This window comes from Chaetura pelagica, unplaced genomic scaffold, assembly GCF_000747805.2.
Source record: "Chaetura pelagica isolate M959 unplaced genomic scaffold, ChaPel_1.0 scaffold260, whole genome shotgun sequence".
NCBI classification, from domain to species: domain Eukaryota; kingdom Metazoa; phylum Chordata; class Aves; order Apodiformes; family Apodidae; genus Chaetura; species Chaetura pelagica.
In genome coordinates, this window is record NW_009951940.1 from 964,670 (window position 1) to 985,551 (window position 20,882).

A 20,882-nucleotide genomic window follows, 5' to 3' on the forward strand; every position below is an offset into this window, starting at 1 on the left:
AGCAGCAGTGGTACCTGATCTGCTGGAACAGTATATCTTGCTGACGTGCTCTCCAGCCTTCCTCTAGGCATTGCATGCTGTAAACTGGCTTGCAAGCCCTAAGTGTAGGTCTCCACATACCACCAAGGAGGGCAGTTCAGGTGTAACATGAGCTTGCACATAACAATATCTCCAGTACCCACAGACAGAATTCATCCTTGTCTTTATCATACTTGTTCTGAATTCATAGTAAACAGAAAAAGCTGGTAGAATTCTTTAAATTTGTCAGTTTCCTTATTTTGTCTTTGTATATAGGCTCTGTGCTCTTAAAGATGGGGCCTTTTTTCTCTTAAACACAGAAAAAATACTCTCATTTTTCTCATTTCACTGTATTAACAACAACAGTAATGAAAGTAATAACTGAGCAAACACAAAAGACTTCTAGGAAAACTATTCAATTGCCTCGTGGCAGTGAGCTTAATTACCATTAAATTATCTCTTGTGTCGATTCCATTTAAAATTTGTTCAGGCTTTTTCCTTAGGAGGTTCTGCAGCTCGTGCTGAAGCTTTTGCAAAATTCTTATCACATCTTTGCACAAGCATTAGTTTATGCATTGATCTAGTGCTATCTCAGAGAGAGTAGTCAGGAAAACCTAAAGGTGATAAGAAAAGTTCTTATTCCCTTCCCCTCCAGACTTAGTAAAATGTGAAGAGCAATGTGTATGGACAGGTTTTTTTAAAAAAGCAAGATAAAATTAATGCCTTCCATCAATTTATTACCTTTGCTATCCATAATTGGATACTGGTCAATCAAATTAGACCACACGATTATGGCTGTAGGCTTCCTGAAGTTTATAATCTCTTTGCATGCCTTCCAGGTTTTGAGCACAGAAATCACAGGATCATGGAATTATTGAGGCTAGAAAAGACCTCTGAGATCAAGTCTAACCTATGACCTGACACTACCACATCAGCTAGACCATGGCACTAAGTGCCACATCCGTTCTTTTCCTGAACATATCCATGGATGGTGACTCCCTAGGCAGTCCATTCCAATATCAAATCAATAATATATAAATAAAGAAGTGTATATAATATATATTCAATACTAGGCAGGTGAAGGCATTTTTACCCCTCTTTTCAGGTCAAAGAATACAGTGAATTTGAAAGACGTGAAACTGCATCATGGCACCTGTACCAAGGAACTTCAGAAGCACAAACACCCCCACAATAGAGCAGCAGAGGAGAGAGAGTCTCTGTTAGCTGAAATGTGAGGTGGAAGGAATATATGTAACTTACTCCACCTTTACGAAGTATTTGTGTTTGTCCATCTCTTCTGGTCTGTGATGTGCAAAAAATCCCCTCCCTTTTTTCTACTTGTCACACTAGCAAAGCTGCACTTGAGTAGGCAACTGCATTGCAGCATTGGGGTGAAATGTTTCACTTTTATCTGGCAAATAAGCTGAGAATTTTCACAATTATTATTTTTTCTTCCAAACTGTTGAGATCAGGAGGGGCTTAAAAATTTTCTTGTTCGAGTTCTGGTGCCAGTAGCTGCTGAGTCAAACTGGGAAAGCATGACTGGAATTTGTGAAAGCTCGCAAGCCAGAGGGCAAGAGGAAAGAAACTCCAAACTTTAAATGTTTGGGTAATGTTACTTATTTATTTATGGAGTAGCAGTTACTTGAGGCTAGCAGCATTTTTAAATATATTTGCATGAAACTGAAGATGTTCTTAAGCTGTTTAGTTTAACAAATAAAGTACTTCAGTAGTGGGATCTACAAGGCAATGAGCTGTGAAGATAAATGAATACAAATTCAATCATGATACAGTTGTAGCCTTAAATTAGCATAGTTCCTGCAAGGGGAAGTTTTCTATGCCAAGACTGAAAAAATCCTTTGCTCTACAACCAGTTCTTCTCAAGGGTCTGAATGCCTGAAGGAAAAGGTGGAGAAGAGCTCTGAAATTTCCTGGTGAAGCAAATTGTTGAAATCGTTCAAAAAATGGAATGCGGGGTTTAAAAAAAAAAAAAAAGACAGTTTAATTACATATAAGTGATCTAGCCAATGAATGTTTGCTTTGGGTGGCTGTGAGGCAAGCTAGCTGATGGATTCTGTGAGCAGGTGTGTTAGTTTTTTAGGTGAAGTAACAACCTACACGTGAAGGTGAACTCTCAGAAAAGGGTAGGAGATTGAAATGAAAGCTTGTATTTAAAGTACAATTAAAATTAATTAAACCTCAGTATGGATGATTGAAACAAGGAAGTGATTTTATTATAGTTTCTTTTAAGTTGATATATTTCTGGAATGTGAATATCCAGATAAGATTTGAACTCATGTAGAATTTGCATGTTCAGTTTGTTTCTTACTTTTCAAATATCCCCTCAGGGGACAAGGAGTTCTGTTGTGTTGTTTGCCCCCTATGGGGACTGCAGAGGTCATTTGTGGGAGTAACATGAACCTGAAAACTATATTCCTGATTTAAATTCTCTGAGCTTGGGACTGACAGGCTAATGCAAGACAGTTTCAGATTCCTACTGATGAACAGAAGTTCTAGTTTAATTTTCTGTTTAAGATGTAATGTTGTGCCATTTCTTCAGGCATCTAGGTGCTAGTTCTGATTTAAACAAAACTGTGGTTGTGGAAGATGAGTTCTTGGGGAAATGCTGTGGTATTACTGACAGGTGCAGTTATGCAGTAGAATTAAGAATAATCATAAATGGATACTGGTTGAGATAAAATGCTACTCAGAATCTCTGCATCTTTTGTCATGTTTCCAGAAGTGTCCTTTCCAGGGAGACATCTGCTCATTTTGGCACTTGCTGATACTAAGTAGCACAGACTGGTCAAAAATGCCCAAACTTCTCATTTTCCAATTTTCTTGGAAATTTCTAGAGGCTCAGGACAATCTTAGCAATGCATGTAAATATTTGAAAGGGAGAGTGTGAAGAAGACTGAGCCAGTGGAGCCCAGTGACAGGACCAGAGGCAATGGACATAAATTGAAACAGAATGAGGTCCTCCTGAATATCAGGAAACCTTTTACCTGAAAGGATACCAAGCACTGGCGCAGGTTTCCCAGGAAGGCTGTGGAGCCACCATTGTGGAGATGCTCATCAGCTCTCTGGATGTGGTCCTGGATAGGTGGCCTTTGCTCCAGGTGGTAGAACTTTTCAGTCACTTCATAACACAAGGTAGTTTTACACCAGATGCTGAAGAACAGAACCTTAAATTACCCCTGCAGAAAACATATGTGCTTTGCTGAGTCTTTCAGAGGGATGGAATTTATCTGCCATAAAACTAAATAGAGGAATATGATAAATACTCTAGATACACATAATATCTGTGGTTGTATAACTCACGGTTCTTTCTAATTTATATAGGTTAGTTTGTAAATGATTTCATAAATTAGAAGATGTTTGTTCCATTAGAGCAGTGACTGTTTACTTGGCTAACACAATGGACTCTGCACTTAGGGACTTTCATGATTTTGATTGAAAATAAAGTATCAAAACATCCTGACTTCCAGGAAGATGCTTCTCTTTTTTTTATGTCATTTACAGCCATTGTAATTACCAGATATATAGAGTCTGTGGCTTTGGGGGACTTTTTTTTAAAACCTTTAATCAGATATATTTTTGTAAATGTTACCAGAAAAACTAAAAGATGCTGTTTCAAATGAAAAGCCAGGTTTTCTAATTTAAAGCATAATGAAAAAAAATATAATTAAGTCTACATAGTTTAATTTGTATAGTACTATCATGGGAATACAGTTACTATTTCCATGCATGGGTACAAATTTTGAACTACAGGACCTGAAGGACAATTGTTGCTTTTCCTGTCTCTTGTATTTATGGGAGTTGAATTGAGAAGAGTTAAGAGCTTATGTTTTTGTCAACATGTTGAGTGCCTGGATGAGTCGAAATGCAGGAAGCTGGAAAGTCACAGGAAAGACATGGAGCTGTTGGAGAGGGTCCAGAGAGGGGCCACCAAGATGATCAGAAGGCTGGAGTAGCTCTGCTCTGGAGACAGACTGGGAGACTTGGGTTTGTTCAGCCTGGAGAAGAGAAGGCTCCAGGGAGACCTTAGAGCACCTTCCAGTGCCTGAAGGGGCTACAGGAAAGCTGGGGAGTGGCTTTTCACCCGAGAGGGCAGAGACAGGACAAGGGGGAATGGTTTTAAACTGGAAGAGGGGAGATTTAGGTTAGACATCAGGAAGAAATTCTTCCCCATGAGGGTAGGAAGGCACTGGAACAGGTTGCCCAGGGAGGTTGTGGAAGCCCCATCCCTGGAGGTGTTCAAGGGCAGGTTGGATGAAGCTTGTGCAGCCTGGTCTGGTGGGAGGTGTCTCTGCTCATAGCACTGGTGGTAGGGAATGCTGTGGTGCATGCTGATGTTTTTCTGGAAGGATGCTGACTGAACAGGACCTCCAGCTGTTGAATCTGTTGCTGTACTTCTCCATCTTTTAAATTATTAATTTCACAGCAGTAGTAGTTTGAAATAGTTTTCTTCACAACTTGTCATCACTCAAAAAGCATTTTGTGAAGAGTGGTTCTCCCATGATATATAATCTTCTTTTTGGTGTACAACTAAGTCATGGATTTTTGTGCTGTTTCAGGGCTTTCTGCAGCAAGAGGCTTTAGGATCTCAGTGACAAGTTATGATTTCCTAAGATAGAGCCTCAAGTGAGCTGTTAGAAGTTTCACTACTGCAGAGATAGGTTACTGGTGAGAAAAGCCTGTTGCATAGAAGACAGGATTTGCAGAGTAAAGTTCTTTTGCACTAGTTCTGCTCTATTATTATCTGTCTTTCTTGTTAATAGCTGTATAAATGCCTTACTCTAGTGTGGTGAAAGTGTTGCCTGAAAAATAGGCTTTCTGCTTGCATCCATCTTAGTAAATAAAACAAGTCCAAGACAGGTGATGAACCTTTGACACCCTCATAGTCCCATCTTGTTGCACACCTCACGTGCTCTGTGGTGCATCTTTTGCTCCATGTACCACTTTGACACTCCTCTAGTGTGCCCAAGCACAGCTGGGGGCTGCTCCATGCCAGCAGTGCTCTAAACACACTGTTTTGTCCCAACCCCTTCAGCAGGGATAACCATTTATTTATTTGGCCATAGTGTTTGGCTTCAGGGTCAGAGCACACTCCCTGGCCTGTTTTATTTCCAGCAGTAGATGGTAACCATCTAGTTACACTGTTGTTATGTTATGTCTTCTTGCTCATTCAAGCACAAATTTAAGTCAATATATTGTATGATTTTCACTTACTACTCATGTTACTTACTGCTGATTTTATTTTCACAGTAATGCACAGACTTATATCTGGTTTATGTCCAGGATTAGATTAAAAATTTAAAACTACTGACCAAGGTGCTTCATGAATCCAGCATCATTTCACATGTCTTGACCATCTTCTCAGCCTACTGGGAGGATTTAGATTATATTTAATAAAACATACGTAATATTCATGTAGAAAAGGATTATTTTCTTATCAAAAAAATTCACTGCAGTCAGAATGGGTCTCTTACAGAAGTGCAGCTCATTTGTGGAGAAGGTGACCATAACTTCTTTTTTCTCCTCATGCACAGAAAATAGTAGTTTAAAAAAAATTAAACTTGATGCATTTATTCTGAAGTGTTTTGGGCAGTATTTTAGTCTGTGTTGGCACTGAACTGAACTTTCTGTGATGCATACCTACTTCTTTTGCTGTAGGTGAAAAATGACTATATGTTAGAAATAGCAGATCAAGTGGACCAGGAAATTGCTTTGAAACTAGGTTGCCTTGAAATCCGGTAAGCTGATAATTTCATTTATTATTCAACATCTTTCTGACAGAATATACACATTAATTCTGAAACTGCTTACAGTTCATCGATTTCTGACCAGCAGAGCTGAATAAAACATAAGGGTATTTTTTGCTGCTAAGTAGTTTGAAGAAAAACTGAATAGACTCCATTGTAACTAATTTCTAGTTGTTTTTAAATTAATATTAATTTTAAAAAAATAATTTATTATGTCTTGATACTGCCTTTTGGGGGAGTTCTTCATCTGAATAATTCAAAGGCCTGTAGAGTACAGTGAAGTATACTTTAAAAACCCAGCATCTGTGGTGTTATTTAGCAAATAATCTTGTCATTGTGCATATATAAATCCTACAGCTAATGAATGTAATTAAAGATAAATGCTGCTACCTTTTATCTCTGCATTTACTCCCATTTTTGCTGTGCTCTTTTCATTGATTAAATCTTACGAATTCTTCTGGGTGGTTTTGGTGTTCTTGTCAACTGTATAGACAGCTGGAAAATAAAGATAAATTTATCAGGTTAAGAGATCCTTGAGAGAGTTCCCAGCACAGCTTTTGAAGTGCATGGTTTGGGTGGGTTTTTTGGCTAATTTATGGAGAATTCCCAGTCTTGCAGCATTTGCTTTTGTCTCACTGTTGCCTCAAACAGGGAGATTAGGGAAGAAGTAAAATTGAGAAGAAATGAATGGCAAATATGTTATCAGAGAAGAAAAGTGTCCTTCAAACAGTACTTTCCAAAATAAAACCAAATTTAGGGTTCCGAAATTGCCCAATTTCATATCATAGGAGATTCCTGGTGTATCATAGTATCACATGAGAACCTGGTGTCTCTGCTGTAAGTTTTGCTGGTAGCCCCAGAGAAAAAAAAAACTATTATTTTTGTAACTTCAAACTCCTTACCAAAAAAAATTGTATTTAAAACTATGAGATGAGTATAAAAATGCATGACTGCTTTGCCAGTGAAGTCCTGCTTTCCATGGTTCTCAGGGCATGGCTTTCAGGGCATTTTCATGAGATATTTCATAACTACTAAGGCTGTCTTGCCATAAGTATTACTAGTCCACTTTCTCAGTGGAAGCAGTGATCCTAGCCTTTTCCCAGCAAGAGCTACTAATTCTTGTTTTATTTATCAGTTGATTTTTTTTTAATGTGGATATGTCTGGATGGAATCCATTGGTTCTCATCATTTCCTTCTTGCTCTGTCTCTCCCTGTTATTTGTGCAGCCACGAGCGCTGCTACAGAGGAGGGAGATGCTGTAGGAAGGAGCTGCTGAAGGGCAGCTGAGATCACTTCTTTGGGTAGCAGTGTAGTTGAGGGGAGTTTGAAGTGCAGTGCTGAAAATGCAGGAATGTTCAATGTAATGTTCAATACATGGCATTTTTTGGTAAAATAAAAGTCCAGTTTGTTGAAGTAGGCGATTAATGTATTAATACTTACATCTGATTTCATTCTACCAGCGTCTTCTAATGGTAAGTCTCTGAAAGATTTGACTGTGTTGATGTCATCATTTAAGGCTGGATCATCCAATAACTGTCACTTTCAAATGTTTTTCCTGACTTCAGGAGATCCTACGGAGAGATGAGAGGCAATGCATTAGAAAAGAAGTCCAACTATGAAGTGTTAGAGTAAGTATTGTGTTATAGCTGGAGGTTTGGATGGTTTCTTAACCAGGAATATGAAATTCAGTTCAATAACAGAACATTTCTCTTGTAGTTTTGTTTTTCCCATCAAGTTTGTTGAGATCTTGGAGTGCTTTAATATCAGAAAAGGATGATGCAACCTATCAAGGTATAGAGATAGGGAGAGCACCTTTAACTCTAGAGGGTCCAGAGAAACAGTGTTGGAGTTGTTTAAAGTTAATCAGGAGGTTTATTACTATTTAAAAAAAAAATAATAAAATCCTAATATTTATGGGGTCATCAAGTCTATTCTAAGGTGAATTTGTTTTGAAATGGTTTTCTCTGCATAGCTGGGGCTCATCTGTGGTAAAGTCTGAGTTACTTGAAAACATTTGTGGTATTGTTTTTTCTTCTGTTTGCTCATAATGTGGATTTCCTGAGTTGTGACCTTGTAATTAGCAAGTTTATTATTTATCTATGTAGCACAAATTTTAAGAAGACCAAGGAGCATCCTCATACTGAAAGTATTTTGGTTACTTAATCTAAGTTGTACAGTAGATTGCTTCAATCTAAACAATCCAAAGCCCTTTAGAAGCCTCAGAGCTTAAAAAATGGTTTTATTTCTATTGATCTAGTGGAATAATGTGTCATACATTCATAGGCCAGTTATCTGCCTTTCATTACTAATTATCTTTATGAAAAGATACTGTACAGTCTTAATATAAAATCTGATTAAGAGGTTAATGTAGCAGTGAAGTCAGTTTTAATTATTTTTTTTAATAAGACCTGTGTACACACTTCTAGAGGTGTGAAATTAGAGAATGTAGAGGTGAAAGATAAGATTTTTCATCACAATGAATAAATTACAAGGATTTTTGAGGAAACTGTATTAGTAGGTAAAGATAACTTTAATGAATTGCTTTCTTATTTATATAGTGCCTGCTATGTATATAGTGCTCCTCTGCAGAATTTTCAAAGCTTTTTGTTTGAATTAGTTTTTTTCAAAGGACTTTAGTTTTTTTGTCAGTAGCTACTGGTAGAAATACCCTGGTTGAGGGTATAATAAAATGAGAAAAGGTAAACAAGATGAATAGGTAGGGAAAGCTAAAAGGTGGTAACTGAGATGTGAAAGTACTGTGACCTGGAGAAATCCTGATCCCAGGTCATCCTTTCTGGGAAAAGGGAGCTTGTGAGTTACAGGGGTTGAAATTTTTGTGTGTTTCAGCAAAAACTTCGGAAAGGTATTTTTAAGTCAGCAGCTCATAAGTTACAGACATTAGTAATTAGCTTAACAGTGAGACAAAGTAATCAAGGGTCATAACAGATGTCAAAGTATTAAATAATAATTGTAGCAGGTGAGAGTTCCTGAGGGACTCAGGATGGGGCTGCTTGAGATTTAACAATGACTTTTTTCTTCCAGTAGCTGCTTTGGTAGGAAATAACTAATGGTGCTGGTAAAGACAGAGTGAAGCAAAACCCTGATATGCAAAATCTTAACTGCTTAACACCAGACTCAGGCTTAACCAGACAGCATCACTCAACAGCAGTGTGAGGGATGGTGCTGGTGGAGCCCTGCTGCAGAGGCTAAACTGCAGGGAAAACCTTGGGAAAACTGAGGAAGAGAAGGAGAGAGAGAAAGAAACAGGGAGAGTGGCAGTGAGTCAGTCCCAGCCCCTGTCCCTGTGCAGCAGTTCTCACAGGGCACAGGTCCCCTCTCGTGAGGGATGGTGCTGGTGGAGCCCTGCAGAGGCTAAACTACAGGGAAAACCTCGGGAAAACCGAGGAAGAGGAGAGAGAGAAAGAAACAGGGAGAGGGAGTGAGTCAGTCCCAGCCCCTGTCCCTGTGCAGCAGTTCTCACAGGGCACAGGTCCCCTCTTGGCTCAAGGTAAGAATTTGGCTAGTGATCATCCCCGAAGAGGACCTAGCCATGGCATCCACTTGGGCAAAAACCATTGCCAGGAGGACAGTGGCAACCCAGACAGAGGTGCTTCTCAAGAATGGAGCTGTCCAGGTCTCTGGCTGCAATGAATGCCTGGCAATCTTATGGGAGGAGACTAGAGAGAACACCTGGGTAGGCTGTGACCAGGTGAATGATTTACTCATCCCAGTGGGTGAGCTGAAAGAGGAGGTGGAAAGATTAGAATATCTGAGAGTGTGAAAGAGAAGTAGATTGGTGGAGTAATACCCTACCATCCTTGAGACAAAACCTTAAGGTTGGAGGCTTCACCTGAAGTAGAGGATCCTCTGCCCTCCTGTCACCTGACAGAAGTAGGGGACCTGAGAGAAGAGAGGAACTGGAAACAGGTACCTGCTTGAGTCAACAGGCAGACCTGCTCCTGGCTTCCCTTACCTCCACGTGTGCCCCTGCAGAACAGGTGTATGGCCCTGGGTCAGGAAAGTCAGGTAACTGAGGTTCCTGACCAAGTTCAGCCCAGGGAGTTGCCAAGGCAGTCTGCCCCATGCATCAGGGCTGCCTCTGCTAAGAACAAAAGGAAGGTCATTGTTGTAGGAGATGGTCTTTGGAGGGGACCTCAGGGCCCTACATGACAGACCCAACCCTTAGGGAGCTCTGCTGGTGTCACCCAGAAACTCCTAGGCCTGGGGCAGCCCTCTGGTCATACCCGCTAGTGCTCAGGCAGGTGGGCACTGGTGAGGTTGCCAAGGCAAGTCCCAGGGCAATGGAAGGGGGTTTCAGAGAACTAGACTGGATGCTTGTGGGATCAGGAGCACAGATGGTCTTTTCTTCGGTTCCTTCAGTGGCAGAAAAGCTGAAAGAACTAGGTAAACACAACTGGTTAATGTGTGGCTTAGAGGCTGGTGCTGTCGGATGAACTCTGGGTTTTTCGGTCATGGAGATGGTTACAGGGCACCAGGTATGTTAGCAAACAATGGCATAGAGCTGTCAGCAAGGGGGAAAAGGATTCTTGGCCAGGAGTTAGCAGGGCTCATTGAGAGAGCTTTAAACTAGACTTGAAGAGGGTAGGGGACAAAACTCCTGAATGATTTGATTTCCAGGACATCAGGCGTGCTGGCATTGTAGATAGAACTAACGCTAGAGGCAGTACAGGCCCCCTGCTGAATGAGGTGGGTGCCCTGGTGACAGAGGATATAAAGAAGGCAGAGGGACTGATGCCTTCTTTGCCTCTGTCTGCTGCAGACTCTCCCCCGGAGCCCCAGATCCCTAAAGCCCCAGAAGAAGTCAGAATGAAGGAGGAGTTTGCTTTGGTAGATGAGGATTGGGTTAGGGATCAGTTAAGCAATCTGGACATCCATAAATCTGTGGGTCTGGATGGAATGAACCTGCGGGTGCTGAGGGAGCTGGTGGAGGTCATTGCTCGGCCACTCTTCATCATCTTTGGTAACTCATGGGCAACAGGAGAGGTGCCTGAGGACTGGAGGATAGCAATTTTCCATGTAAACATCAGAAAAACCTTATTTCCTGTGAGAGTGACAGAGCCCTGGGACAGGCTGCCCAGAGAGGTTGTGGAGTCTCCTTCACTGTAGACATTCCAAACCTGCCTGGACATGTCCCTGTGTGATGTGCTCTGGGTGATCCTGCTCTGGCAGGGGCTTGGACTGGATGATCTTTCCAGGTCCCCTCCAACCCCTAAGTTTCTGTGATTCCATGATTCTAATTAATAATGTAATGCAAAACTGGAAATGCACAGTTGTGCACTTCAAGGGTTTTTTTAAAATTTTTTTTAAGAAGTAAAATGTCTTTTCTGTGGGGTTCAGACAGGAGAGATGAAGGATGAAAGAACCTTAAAGTGGCTATAGATAATTATAAGCTAGTAGAAGTCAGCAGAAAGAGCCACAGATCCCCAGAGTATACTCCTTCAGTCTTACCACCTTAATAGCCTGCAAAGGCTTATCTACACAAGTAATATTTAATTCTCAAGTGAGGCTTTTTGTTTGTTTGGGGTTGGGGTTTTTTTTGCCAGTTTTAGGACATCATGAGGCACTTAACCAGCTGAGTGCAATTTTTAAATGGTGCTTTTTTGCATTTGGTGTGATTGCTTCTTGCCTGTCTTTGTCAAATGTCTATTTGATGTAGATTCGTCTTTGATTTTCATACAAGACCAAATCTGGATGGGAAATAGTAGATAGAATCAAACTGTTAAGTAGCCTTTAATGGTTGGGCCTTCATATAATGAAAGAAGATTTTTTTCATAATAAATGTGAAGCTTGTTAGCATAGAACAGGGATAATTACAAGTGCAGAAATGGGAGCTATATGGAGGAACAGCTGCAGCCACAATTTAGTAAAAAGCACGTTGAAGTTTATTATGTTAATCTAACGTTACTTTTTTGTTGTAACTTCAAGTGAGATGAAAAATAGGAATAAAAATATATGTTGCCTAAAGCTGCTTATCATTGTATGACAAACAGTATCCTCTGTCTGTAGTTGGTATTTTATTAATCCTATTGAAGTGTATACAGAAAAAACCTAAATTTACATTTAAGCTCACAAGTAGGATGGAGCAGATGAGGTTAAATACAAAGCTGTAGTAGAACTGTATGAGCCAGGATCCTGCTACTAATTTTCTCTTGCTGGCAATCAGAAAACAGATGTCTGAGTTGTTAATCTGGAGGACTGAGTTGGTGTGTATCCCAAATTGGCTTTTTACCCACACACAGTACAGCTGAGGATGGAAGGGAAGGAGTTGGGTAGGGTTGTGTGTTTAAAACTCTGTGTATGCTCCCATTTCCAATCCTTATTCTCTTATTTATGGGTACCTCCATATTTATGAATACCATGGCATATATATATAATATATATTTATGGGTACCATGGCATTAAATTATTATGCTGATATTAAATTACCCTCCAGTAATAAATTTAGCATCTCAGTCAAACACAAGAAATGCTTTATTAACAATTTTTATGTTGAAGTGTGTTTTGTTGTTCTCTGCATAAGAATTTCTTCTGAATTCTTCTGAATCCTTTCTCCCCCCTCCCTGGAAGTGTTCAAGGGCAGGTTGGATGGGGCTCTGAGCAACCTGGTCTAGTGGGAGGTGTCCCTGCTCATTGCAGGGGGATTGGAACTGGATGATCTTGAAGGTCCCTTCCAACCCAAACTGTCCCATGGTTGTATGATTTGTTGCATGCAGAGCTGTACAAAAGGCTTCTCTTTAATAACAAATCAAATAGTTGCAGCATGTGCTGCAGTACTGCTGAGATGAGTAATACTGGAGTGATACACGGTGCTTCATTTTTTAAAACACCATTTCCCTCTCAAATGCTTAATGTTAAACTAATATATTCCTTGTCAAAATGTCTTTGCATGTTATTTGGATGGTAATAGTGTGTTGGATTTATTTAACTGTGTGGGATGATGAACTGCATATAATTTGCATTTTGAGAAGTGCATCAAAGGAATTAACATTTATGAAAGTTTTATAACCTTTCAGCTTACTGTCACTGCACAGCTGCCAGTGTTCTCTGCTGCACAAGAACGTTTTGCTCCTCTTAGTAGAGGATGTTTTTAGTATGTCTTGTGAAATTGTATACTATTGTCTTTGGAGAGCTTGAAAAAATAGCCTGTTTTGTTATTTTCACTAAGATTTTTATGTTAACTTCAATGTTGACTTTCTTCTTGCTCTGTTAGGCAGCAGTAAATATATACTGTGTATCTCAGGATTGCTAACAGCATTCCTTTTCTTTGCCAAATGTAAGAATTCCAGATGTATTTCTGTTTTATGTTCAAAGCATCCAGTCATGGAAAGCTTTCTTTCATGCCCATTTCAGAAGGAGATAAGGATGCTTCTTGAAAAATTATTATAAGCTCTTGAATGTAAAGGAATACAAGTCAGTCACACCTTTGAGAAGCAAAGATCTCAGTCCTTTTCCTAGTTCTCCTGCAAATTTTCTGCTAATACTGTACAACTGCTTCATGGTTCTGCATTGTTTGATAAACCTGATTATATAATGATCTACTTCTGCACAGACACATCTCAGGCAAATTCTTAGGCATCTTTCTTCAAGCCAGGATTGAGCTGTAGTGATAGATACACGCATCAGAGGTAATGCAGGTGCAGCACATCTGAGCCACAACAAATATTTAATCCTTATAGCTCCACGTTTCTTCCAGGCTGCAGCCCTATTTGTAAGTGTGAAAGTGAGCTGGATGTAATTCAGTTTGCAAAAACTGGGCCCACAGAAAGAATTGAGATCCTGATTTTACAGATGCAAAAAGAGATGACTTGCAATAAAAAGCTGGGAATTTTAACATTAGATGCTCAGCAGGAGGGAACACTGGCTGTAGAAATTACAAAAAATATGATAGTGTGCAAAGGGTAAAGCAGCAGCAGTGGAACAGGTGATATCATCAGAAGTCCTTTGTATTGTATCTCCTGTTCAGCTCTAAAGACATTTATTAGAATTTGCCATTTTTGTGTTGTTTCCTTCTCAGCTGACCACCTACTGTAAGAATATTTTTCAATATTTAAATTATTAAAATATGTACAAAGAACAGGTTTTATTCTCAAAACTTCTTTGTGCTTAAGCCAGCATTTCGAAGAAGACACTTTCCACACCAGGTACTTGTTGTGAATGTGATACCCTTTTGAGTTTAAACCAGAAGATGCTGCTGTCTCACATTCGCTGCAGAGTGGCCGTGGTTGGCATTTTAATGATGGTGTGTTTGTTACTCTGAGATTGTCAGGGACCTTACTATGAAAATAATTTACTACCTTGCACGTGTTAGCTAAAAAAAAACAAACAGAAAACAAATCCAAAACATCAGCCTGAAAAAGAGCAATATGATACTGCACGTGGTTTTTTATATTCATGCATCTTGTGTTTTTGTTTCAGGAAAGATGTTGGTTTAAGGCGTTTTTTCCCGAAGAGTTTACTAGATTCAGTGAAGGTAATTATAGATCCAGTCAATTCTATACTACTTGAAAAAAAATGTTAGAAATCTGAAAATTGCATTCTCATTCTCACTGTGTAGTCATAAGGGAGTTGCTGTGCTGTCTTGGTGAAAACACACCACAGCTGTCTGTCAGCTTAGTAGGATAGAAATCCTCACAGTACAGGTGTGCAACTGGGAGAACTAGGATAGAAATGATTTCCAGGGCCTTGCTGAGTACTGTGAGAGCATTACACCCCTGCCTCTCAAACAACAGTTCAGAAGGGGTCCTCTGGTATCAACAACTCTATTTTTTTCTTTTTATTCTAAAAGAGAAATGAGACTTTTGGAGAAGGAGGAAGGGGGCGTGTAAGAAAACAGCCTGTTTTTAGTGGCAAGTCATAAACCATGTTCTGCCTTCATTGCTCAAGGCTTTCTCTGACTCATTCAAGGGAGATTTCCAGTAATTTCCACTTGTTAATCCTAGTTAAGACTATAACCCTTAGTTGAACCTCCCTTTCATTGAAGTCCATATGTTCCCAGAGTAAAAATATGCAAATTTTTCTTTACATGTTTATAAAAAGGGAGGCTAGGAATGGTCACCAAGTATTTTTACAGCTATAGCTCTCTTGATATGAATATCTTGGTAAAATCTCCCTTACCATTCATGCATAAAAGTATAAATAATAAATTGGTATTTTAGAGCTGGATTTGGTAAGCAGCAGTGGTTTTATAGTAATAATATAATTTCATATAATTTCATATATAAATTCAGATTTAGATTCTACACTATGATTTAAATGGATAAACAGGTCTGTCATGAAAGGGTTTTGTTTCAAAAGACTTTTGAGAATGAGAAGCTAATGAAGTCAAGTGGATTTAAGTAATCCCTCTGCATTTTAATTTAAGCAATTATCTGAAACTGTAGTCTCTGCTAAAGGGAGAAATTGTGGTGAAAGGCTCCAGACATAAAAGAATTAATAACTTACTTCAAAAATGCTATTATGGAGCCAGAAAACTGACCAACAAAGAAAACTGCTCTTTAGAAATCATGAAATGGAGAGGAGAGCAGAAAGAAGCAGCAAGAATTGCCAGGAGGTGAAGCTGAGTGGAACCCAGCAAAGTAATGATAAAAATTTTGGACATTGGATGAGGAAAAACAAGGGAAGGAATAATGTGTCTGGTTTTAATGACAATAAAGTCTATATTTAAAATGATTTGGGATTCATTCAAACTATTAAATGACTCTTTAACTTAGTAAAGAGCAATGATTTTGAATTGGCAGGCAAAGGAAGGCTCCTGATGGTCATGAAATATACAATTAATTCTTTCTATTAGTGAGGTAAAGCTGGAAGTGTTGTGCAATGGTAACCAGGATTGTTGGTGGTGTATGTTGAGGACATGCAGCTATACAGAGAATATCACTTCATATGTGGGAAGACCAGAAGGCTGGAAAAATGATAATAAAAATATACGGTAGTGCATAGTATGAGGTGATTATACAGAGATTGAAAACCAGAAAATTCAGCTCTATTTGAGAGCTCATGAAATAGATTAAAAAAAAAAAAACCCTCAGGAGTTTAAAGGGTTTATTTTCCTTTAAAGGAGTTTAAAGGATATATTATCACAGAGCGTTTGTAAGACACAGGACTGTAGAAGAGAGCCAGTGCTGTCCCAGGAAGCATCTAGGGAAGTTTCTCCTGGGGGAAACACTGAAGTCATTGGACAAAGTACTACCTCTCATATATGCTGGAAATAATTCTGTTTATCTGTGTTCAAGAAAGAATAACTCAGCCTAACTGAGTATAGAGGAGAAATTACTGGTCAACAAGCCTTCCATTTTCATTACTGCACTAGAGAAGTAAGAAAATTTCCTATATTTAGCTCAGCAAGTTAGGAATGGTGCTTCTAAGCTGGCACATCTGCTGAGCCATGCTCTCTGTCTGTAGGTACATCAACTATGCAAATGACATGAGGGGAAAAAAATCTATTTTTACTAAACCAATAATTTTGGGGTGAGGAGAATGTGGGGAAATAACTGTAAGCCTGATTGTGCTTAGTTTGCACGTTAGAAGTCTTCCCTTACACCCTAGAGCATGCCTTGAGGAAAAGAGGAGGGGGAAAAATTGTTCTTAGGAAATATTTTAAGCGCAGATTTTCAGTTCATTTCTCTTGAAGTTGTCATTTGAAGATATTTCTCTTGAATGGCTCACTTCTGTTACGGATGAGGTGTCGTTTTGTAACTGATTTCTGTGTTTACACCATATTAAGGATCTCAAAGTGAATAATAAGTCATCTTGTGGACTTAAAAGAGCCAAATAATGCATACCAGTATGCATGGAAGCCAAGATGATGGTGAAAACAGGTCAGGAGAGCAAACCATGGGCAGAATAAAGTATTTTCCATCAACTGAGTGGCTGAAATACTTGGAACAATTTGAGCTAACAGATATTTTTTTTCCCTATTGTAGTGTTTGGCTCCTGTATTTGTGAGATGTTCAGTTAGGGCTGAGATCTTCAATTCCCTTCACATCAGTTTTCTGTGTAAAGAGGAAGATAATGAAAGGTCCAGAGTAGTATGACTGAGACCTAACAAAGTAGGGCAGCTCTGGGTGCAGTAGGGAGGTCCTCTGCCTGCCAGATTGATCCGACCAAAGTATCTGCAGCATCCACCTGATTGTGGGTTAAAGGTTCTGCTGAAGTGACACAGCAGTTTGAAATTCCAACAGGATGGCAGATCCCTTGGCTAACTTCATTCCATGTGCCTTAGCTGAGGGTGCTTCCCCAACCCATCTATACATCTTGCAAAACTGATCATTGGTGTGTGAATATGCAAAACCCTTGGATCACTGCTGTTGAAGTAACTATTCTGAATGCTCTTTGCACGCTTACAGAATGGACTGAAAGTGCTGAGGACAAAAGGAAGTTTATATTTGTGTAGTGCCTGGAGCTGTTACAGGCAACGTGAAAGAATGAAGAGTTTTAATGCTGTTACAATAGGACATTCAGATATGTTTTGGTAGAGGAACAATGGCAATTCTTGTCTTAACCTTGACATTCTGCAAAAATAAGCATGATTTTTGCTTTCTATCGTTGTTCATTGGAAGATATATTAGAATTGAGTATTACTAAGTTTTTTTTAAAACCCATTCAGTCACTACAGACAGCGGTCAAGCTTAGGCAAAGGGAAAAAGTATAGATATGTTGGTGGTTTGGACATTTTGGCACTACCTGATGTGAACAGGGATGACAGAATAGTGGGTCACCTGACTCTACAGTACTTAGAGAACATACCTGCACCCTTATGATTGGGATAGATGGGAAGAAGGTTCTGCACTTCTGTCCAGGTGAATTGTAGTGTTTAGAAACAGATGTTTTTATTCAGGATTCTTGGTTGCTTGTTCAGTTTTGGGGCATGCTATAGAGATTGCTTCTCAGATTCTGTTTTTATTATGATAAGAGTGACAGCTTCCCAGGGATTATGCAGTATATACAGGCAGATACTTCACTTTTCATATGTCTTAGCTTAGTTATTTTTATTTTTTTTTAAATGCACTTGTTTGAAAGCTGCTTCTATTCTCTGTCTCTTCTTTTTCTGGGTATGTAACAACGTGTCTTGCTCTCTTTCAGTATCCCAGATATTGGGAGGATGATTTATGGGGCTCTAAGTGGTTATTTGTGCCCTGCAAACAGTTAATAAAATTTTATGCAATGTAGTTAAAATAGTATAATTCAACTTTTTGTTTTAATTTTAAATGCTTTTTTTGTTATTATGGAAGCTATTTTGCATATTGTCAGACTTAGAATCCACTATGTTATGGATAGTCTAAGTTAGTGTGTGAGATTAAGATACAGCTACAGTTGTGTTGTTCTACTGGATAAGAGAATGGTGATTTAAGTTTAAAACCTAGTATGGTGGTGTAGGTTGCTGTGGTTTTATATTTATACACAGTTAAGAAGTTGGGAGAAATGAGGAATCTAGAAAAATAGTTCCTGCGAAGGTTAGCATGTTGTCTTTTATTATGCTTTATTCAAAACAAGACTAGTTAGATATTCACACTGTAATATATATCAGAAATAATTTTGTTTCCTAGTGGTAGTTAGAAGGCAGAACTGTTGCTTATAATTTGAAGTTTCTTTTACTTGAGAATTGTTTGCATTTCATTGATCAAGAAACTGTACTGACTGAAACTCTTAAAACCCATTGTCACTGATTAGATTTTAAATAATCTTTAAACATTTTAACACACAGGCTAAAACACTACGAAAATTGATCCAACAAACATTTCGACAGTTTGCCAACCTCAATAGAGAAGAAAGTATTTTGAAATTCTTTGAGATCCTCTCTCCAGTGTACAGATTTGACAAGGAATGCTTCAAGTGTGCTCTTGGTGTAAGTAGAGGCATGTGCCAGTCACCAGCATACAGGCTGTAGTTATGAATCTAATTGGTTTTGCTTAGTTCTGCAACTAATTGCTTGCATAGTTCCTGGTTTGATGTAGAGACGAGTACTTGGTTTTCATTAACAACACAATCTATTTTATTAATTTTATTTAGCACTTCCTCAGTTGACTGTTAAAAAAGCACCATTCATTACTAGGGTAAGAACTGTATAATAATGAATATTTTTATTGGTGCTTTGTTTGTGAAAGTCAAGCAGTTTGTAACCTGGGTTCCTGAGGAAGTGAGATTTCTCAGCTGCTTCTGTTTGTACATTTTCCTCTAACATCCTCCCAATTTCAAATAAATTTTGAGAAAGGGCTTTAAGTCTGTGAAAATGGACAAATAGAAATTAGAATGTGAACGTCAGTGTCCGTGAGAAGAGGAAATATAAGAAATATATAGGTCTCATGTAGACCTAAGATGAAACACGTGGAAGCACATTTTGAGTAGCAGAGATCCCCAGGAAATCAGTCATGAGAAGTTTTGCTACTTGATCTTAATATATTTTGCTTGAAGAGTTTAAAAGCTTCTAGAGACTAATTACTAGAAGCTGTAATTGTAACAGTGGAGGATAGTGTTTCATAGCAAGGTCTTGTTTTACTATTGAAATTTTGCCCTGTCTTTCTCCTTTGATTCTGAAGTCAAGCTGGATTATTTCAGTGGAACTGGCAATTGGCCCAGAAGAAGGAATCAGTTACCTTACGGACAAGGGTGCAAATGTAAGTCTAGTTGTGTTTTCTTTATCTCTTCACAACTGTGACCTGTTGTGAACTGAACTTAACATAAAGGGGAATGACAAGTCTCATCTTTGTGTTAAACACAGAAGAGCTGGGAAATTCAGCATATACACCTGTTACTCAGACATTTATTTGTGATTGGGGATCAGAGAAAATGCAGTTGGGTTAACTAGTGAGACAGTGTCAGCTTTAGCACTGAATTCATTGGCTCCTGTACCCAGTGAAGTACTCACTTGCAGAATCTAAAGCATTAGTGGAGACTTTTTAACAATGAAACATGAAAATTATTCTAAATTTTTAATCTTTTAGGAATGTGTAAATGAAGAGCTTGTTTAGTGAGTTAGCGTTTAGTATTTTTTGCTGGATTATTTGCTTTCTTTCATATCTTTAATAGACTTTTCATTACCTGATGCTGACTGTTACAGTATTTCTTGTACACCACCATGGTGCAAGGAAGTTACATTTAGACAGGTGGTTCAAGCAAAATGTTTGAAACCTCCACAATCCTGACTTAAGTTAAGCCCATGTCCAGCTTCTACTGGAATTAATTCAAAAGCAGTGAAAAGGTTTGGAGAACAGGAACATACCTCGTACAGCAGTCTGGAGGTATGTTAAGCATGCTGTGAATGCAAATACCCTGTGCTTAACCTGTCGAGTTTTCTCTCTTGACCTTGTTGTTTCCACTGTGCACTTCACAGCCTGTGCCTGGAGCTACTCGACAGTGACCTCTGTAGGCAAATTGGGCGCCTGGCTGCATTTTGCAGATCCTGTGGGTATTTGCATAGTTGGCCAAAGCCTTAGGAAACGATAGAAAGAAACAAGACGAACAGACTCCTACAAGCGTAATTTGGAGATCAAATACTACACGTGCCTTTGCAACGTTAGGAATAAAGACAAAGTATTTTGCTGACATTTTGAAATTGTCCCCACTTTTTCCATTGCCTTTCTGCAGCCAACTCATCTAGCAGACTTCAACCAAGTGCAAACCATCCAGTATTCAAACAGTGAAGACAAGGACAGAAAAGGGATGTTGCAGCTCAAGATAGCAGGTGCACCTGAGGTATGATATTGACAGTTATGATTAATGTACTACCTTTAGTTTTCCTGGGAAGAGGTGAAGAGTAGTATACTATTAATGAACTTATATATGATGCTTCTGGTCTTAACTTGATTCTGGATTTGTCCACTGTCAGCATGATTATGGTATTCTAAAAGTATACTTCACTTTGGCATGTGCAAGTTTAAGCAGGGACTGCCTGTCTCTGTATGTGTGCAAAGATTTCAGTTAGTGCTATACTCTTGCTCCTCCTGGAGTTAAAGCCAGTGTATTATATTGTAACGTTTTGCATTCCAGGCATTCTGCAGGTGTTTTATTTTTCTTGTTCTATAAGTGGAAAGGGAAGTTCTGTGAGCAGTCATCATTATGCCACTCATAGAATGGTTTGGG

At 38.9% G+C, this 20,882-nt stretch overlaps 1 protein-coding gene across 3 annotated transcripts in view; it reads left to right on the top strand.

Annotated features, from left to right (window-relative positions):
• Positions 1 to 20,882, top strand: part of PTK2 (protein tyrosine kinase 2) — a 153,016-nt gene that overhangs the window by 56,106 nt on the left and 76,028 nt on the right. For all 3 annotated transcript variants that reach the window (XR_719861.1, XM_009996612.1, XM_009996619.1), the window contains 6 exons: positions 5,695 to 5,774; positions 7,349 to 7,411; positions 14,220 to 14,274; positions 18,508 to 18,648; positions 19,340 to 19,417; positions 20,388 to 20,495. Coding sequence is in view for 2 of the 3 variants with exons in the window: in XM_009996612.1 (XP_009994914.1) it covers positions 5,695 to 5,774; positions 7,349 to 7,411; positions 14,220 to 14,274; positions 18,508 to 18,648; positions 19,340 to 19,417; positions 20,388 to 20,495 (525 nt within the window). In the remaining variant the exon portion in view is untranslated. The remainder of the gene's footprint in view (positions 1 to 5,694; positions 5,775 to 7,348; positions 7,412 to 14,219; positions 14,275 to 18,507; positions 18,649 to 19,339; positions 19,418 to 20,387; positions 20,496 to 20,882) is intronic.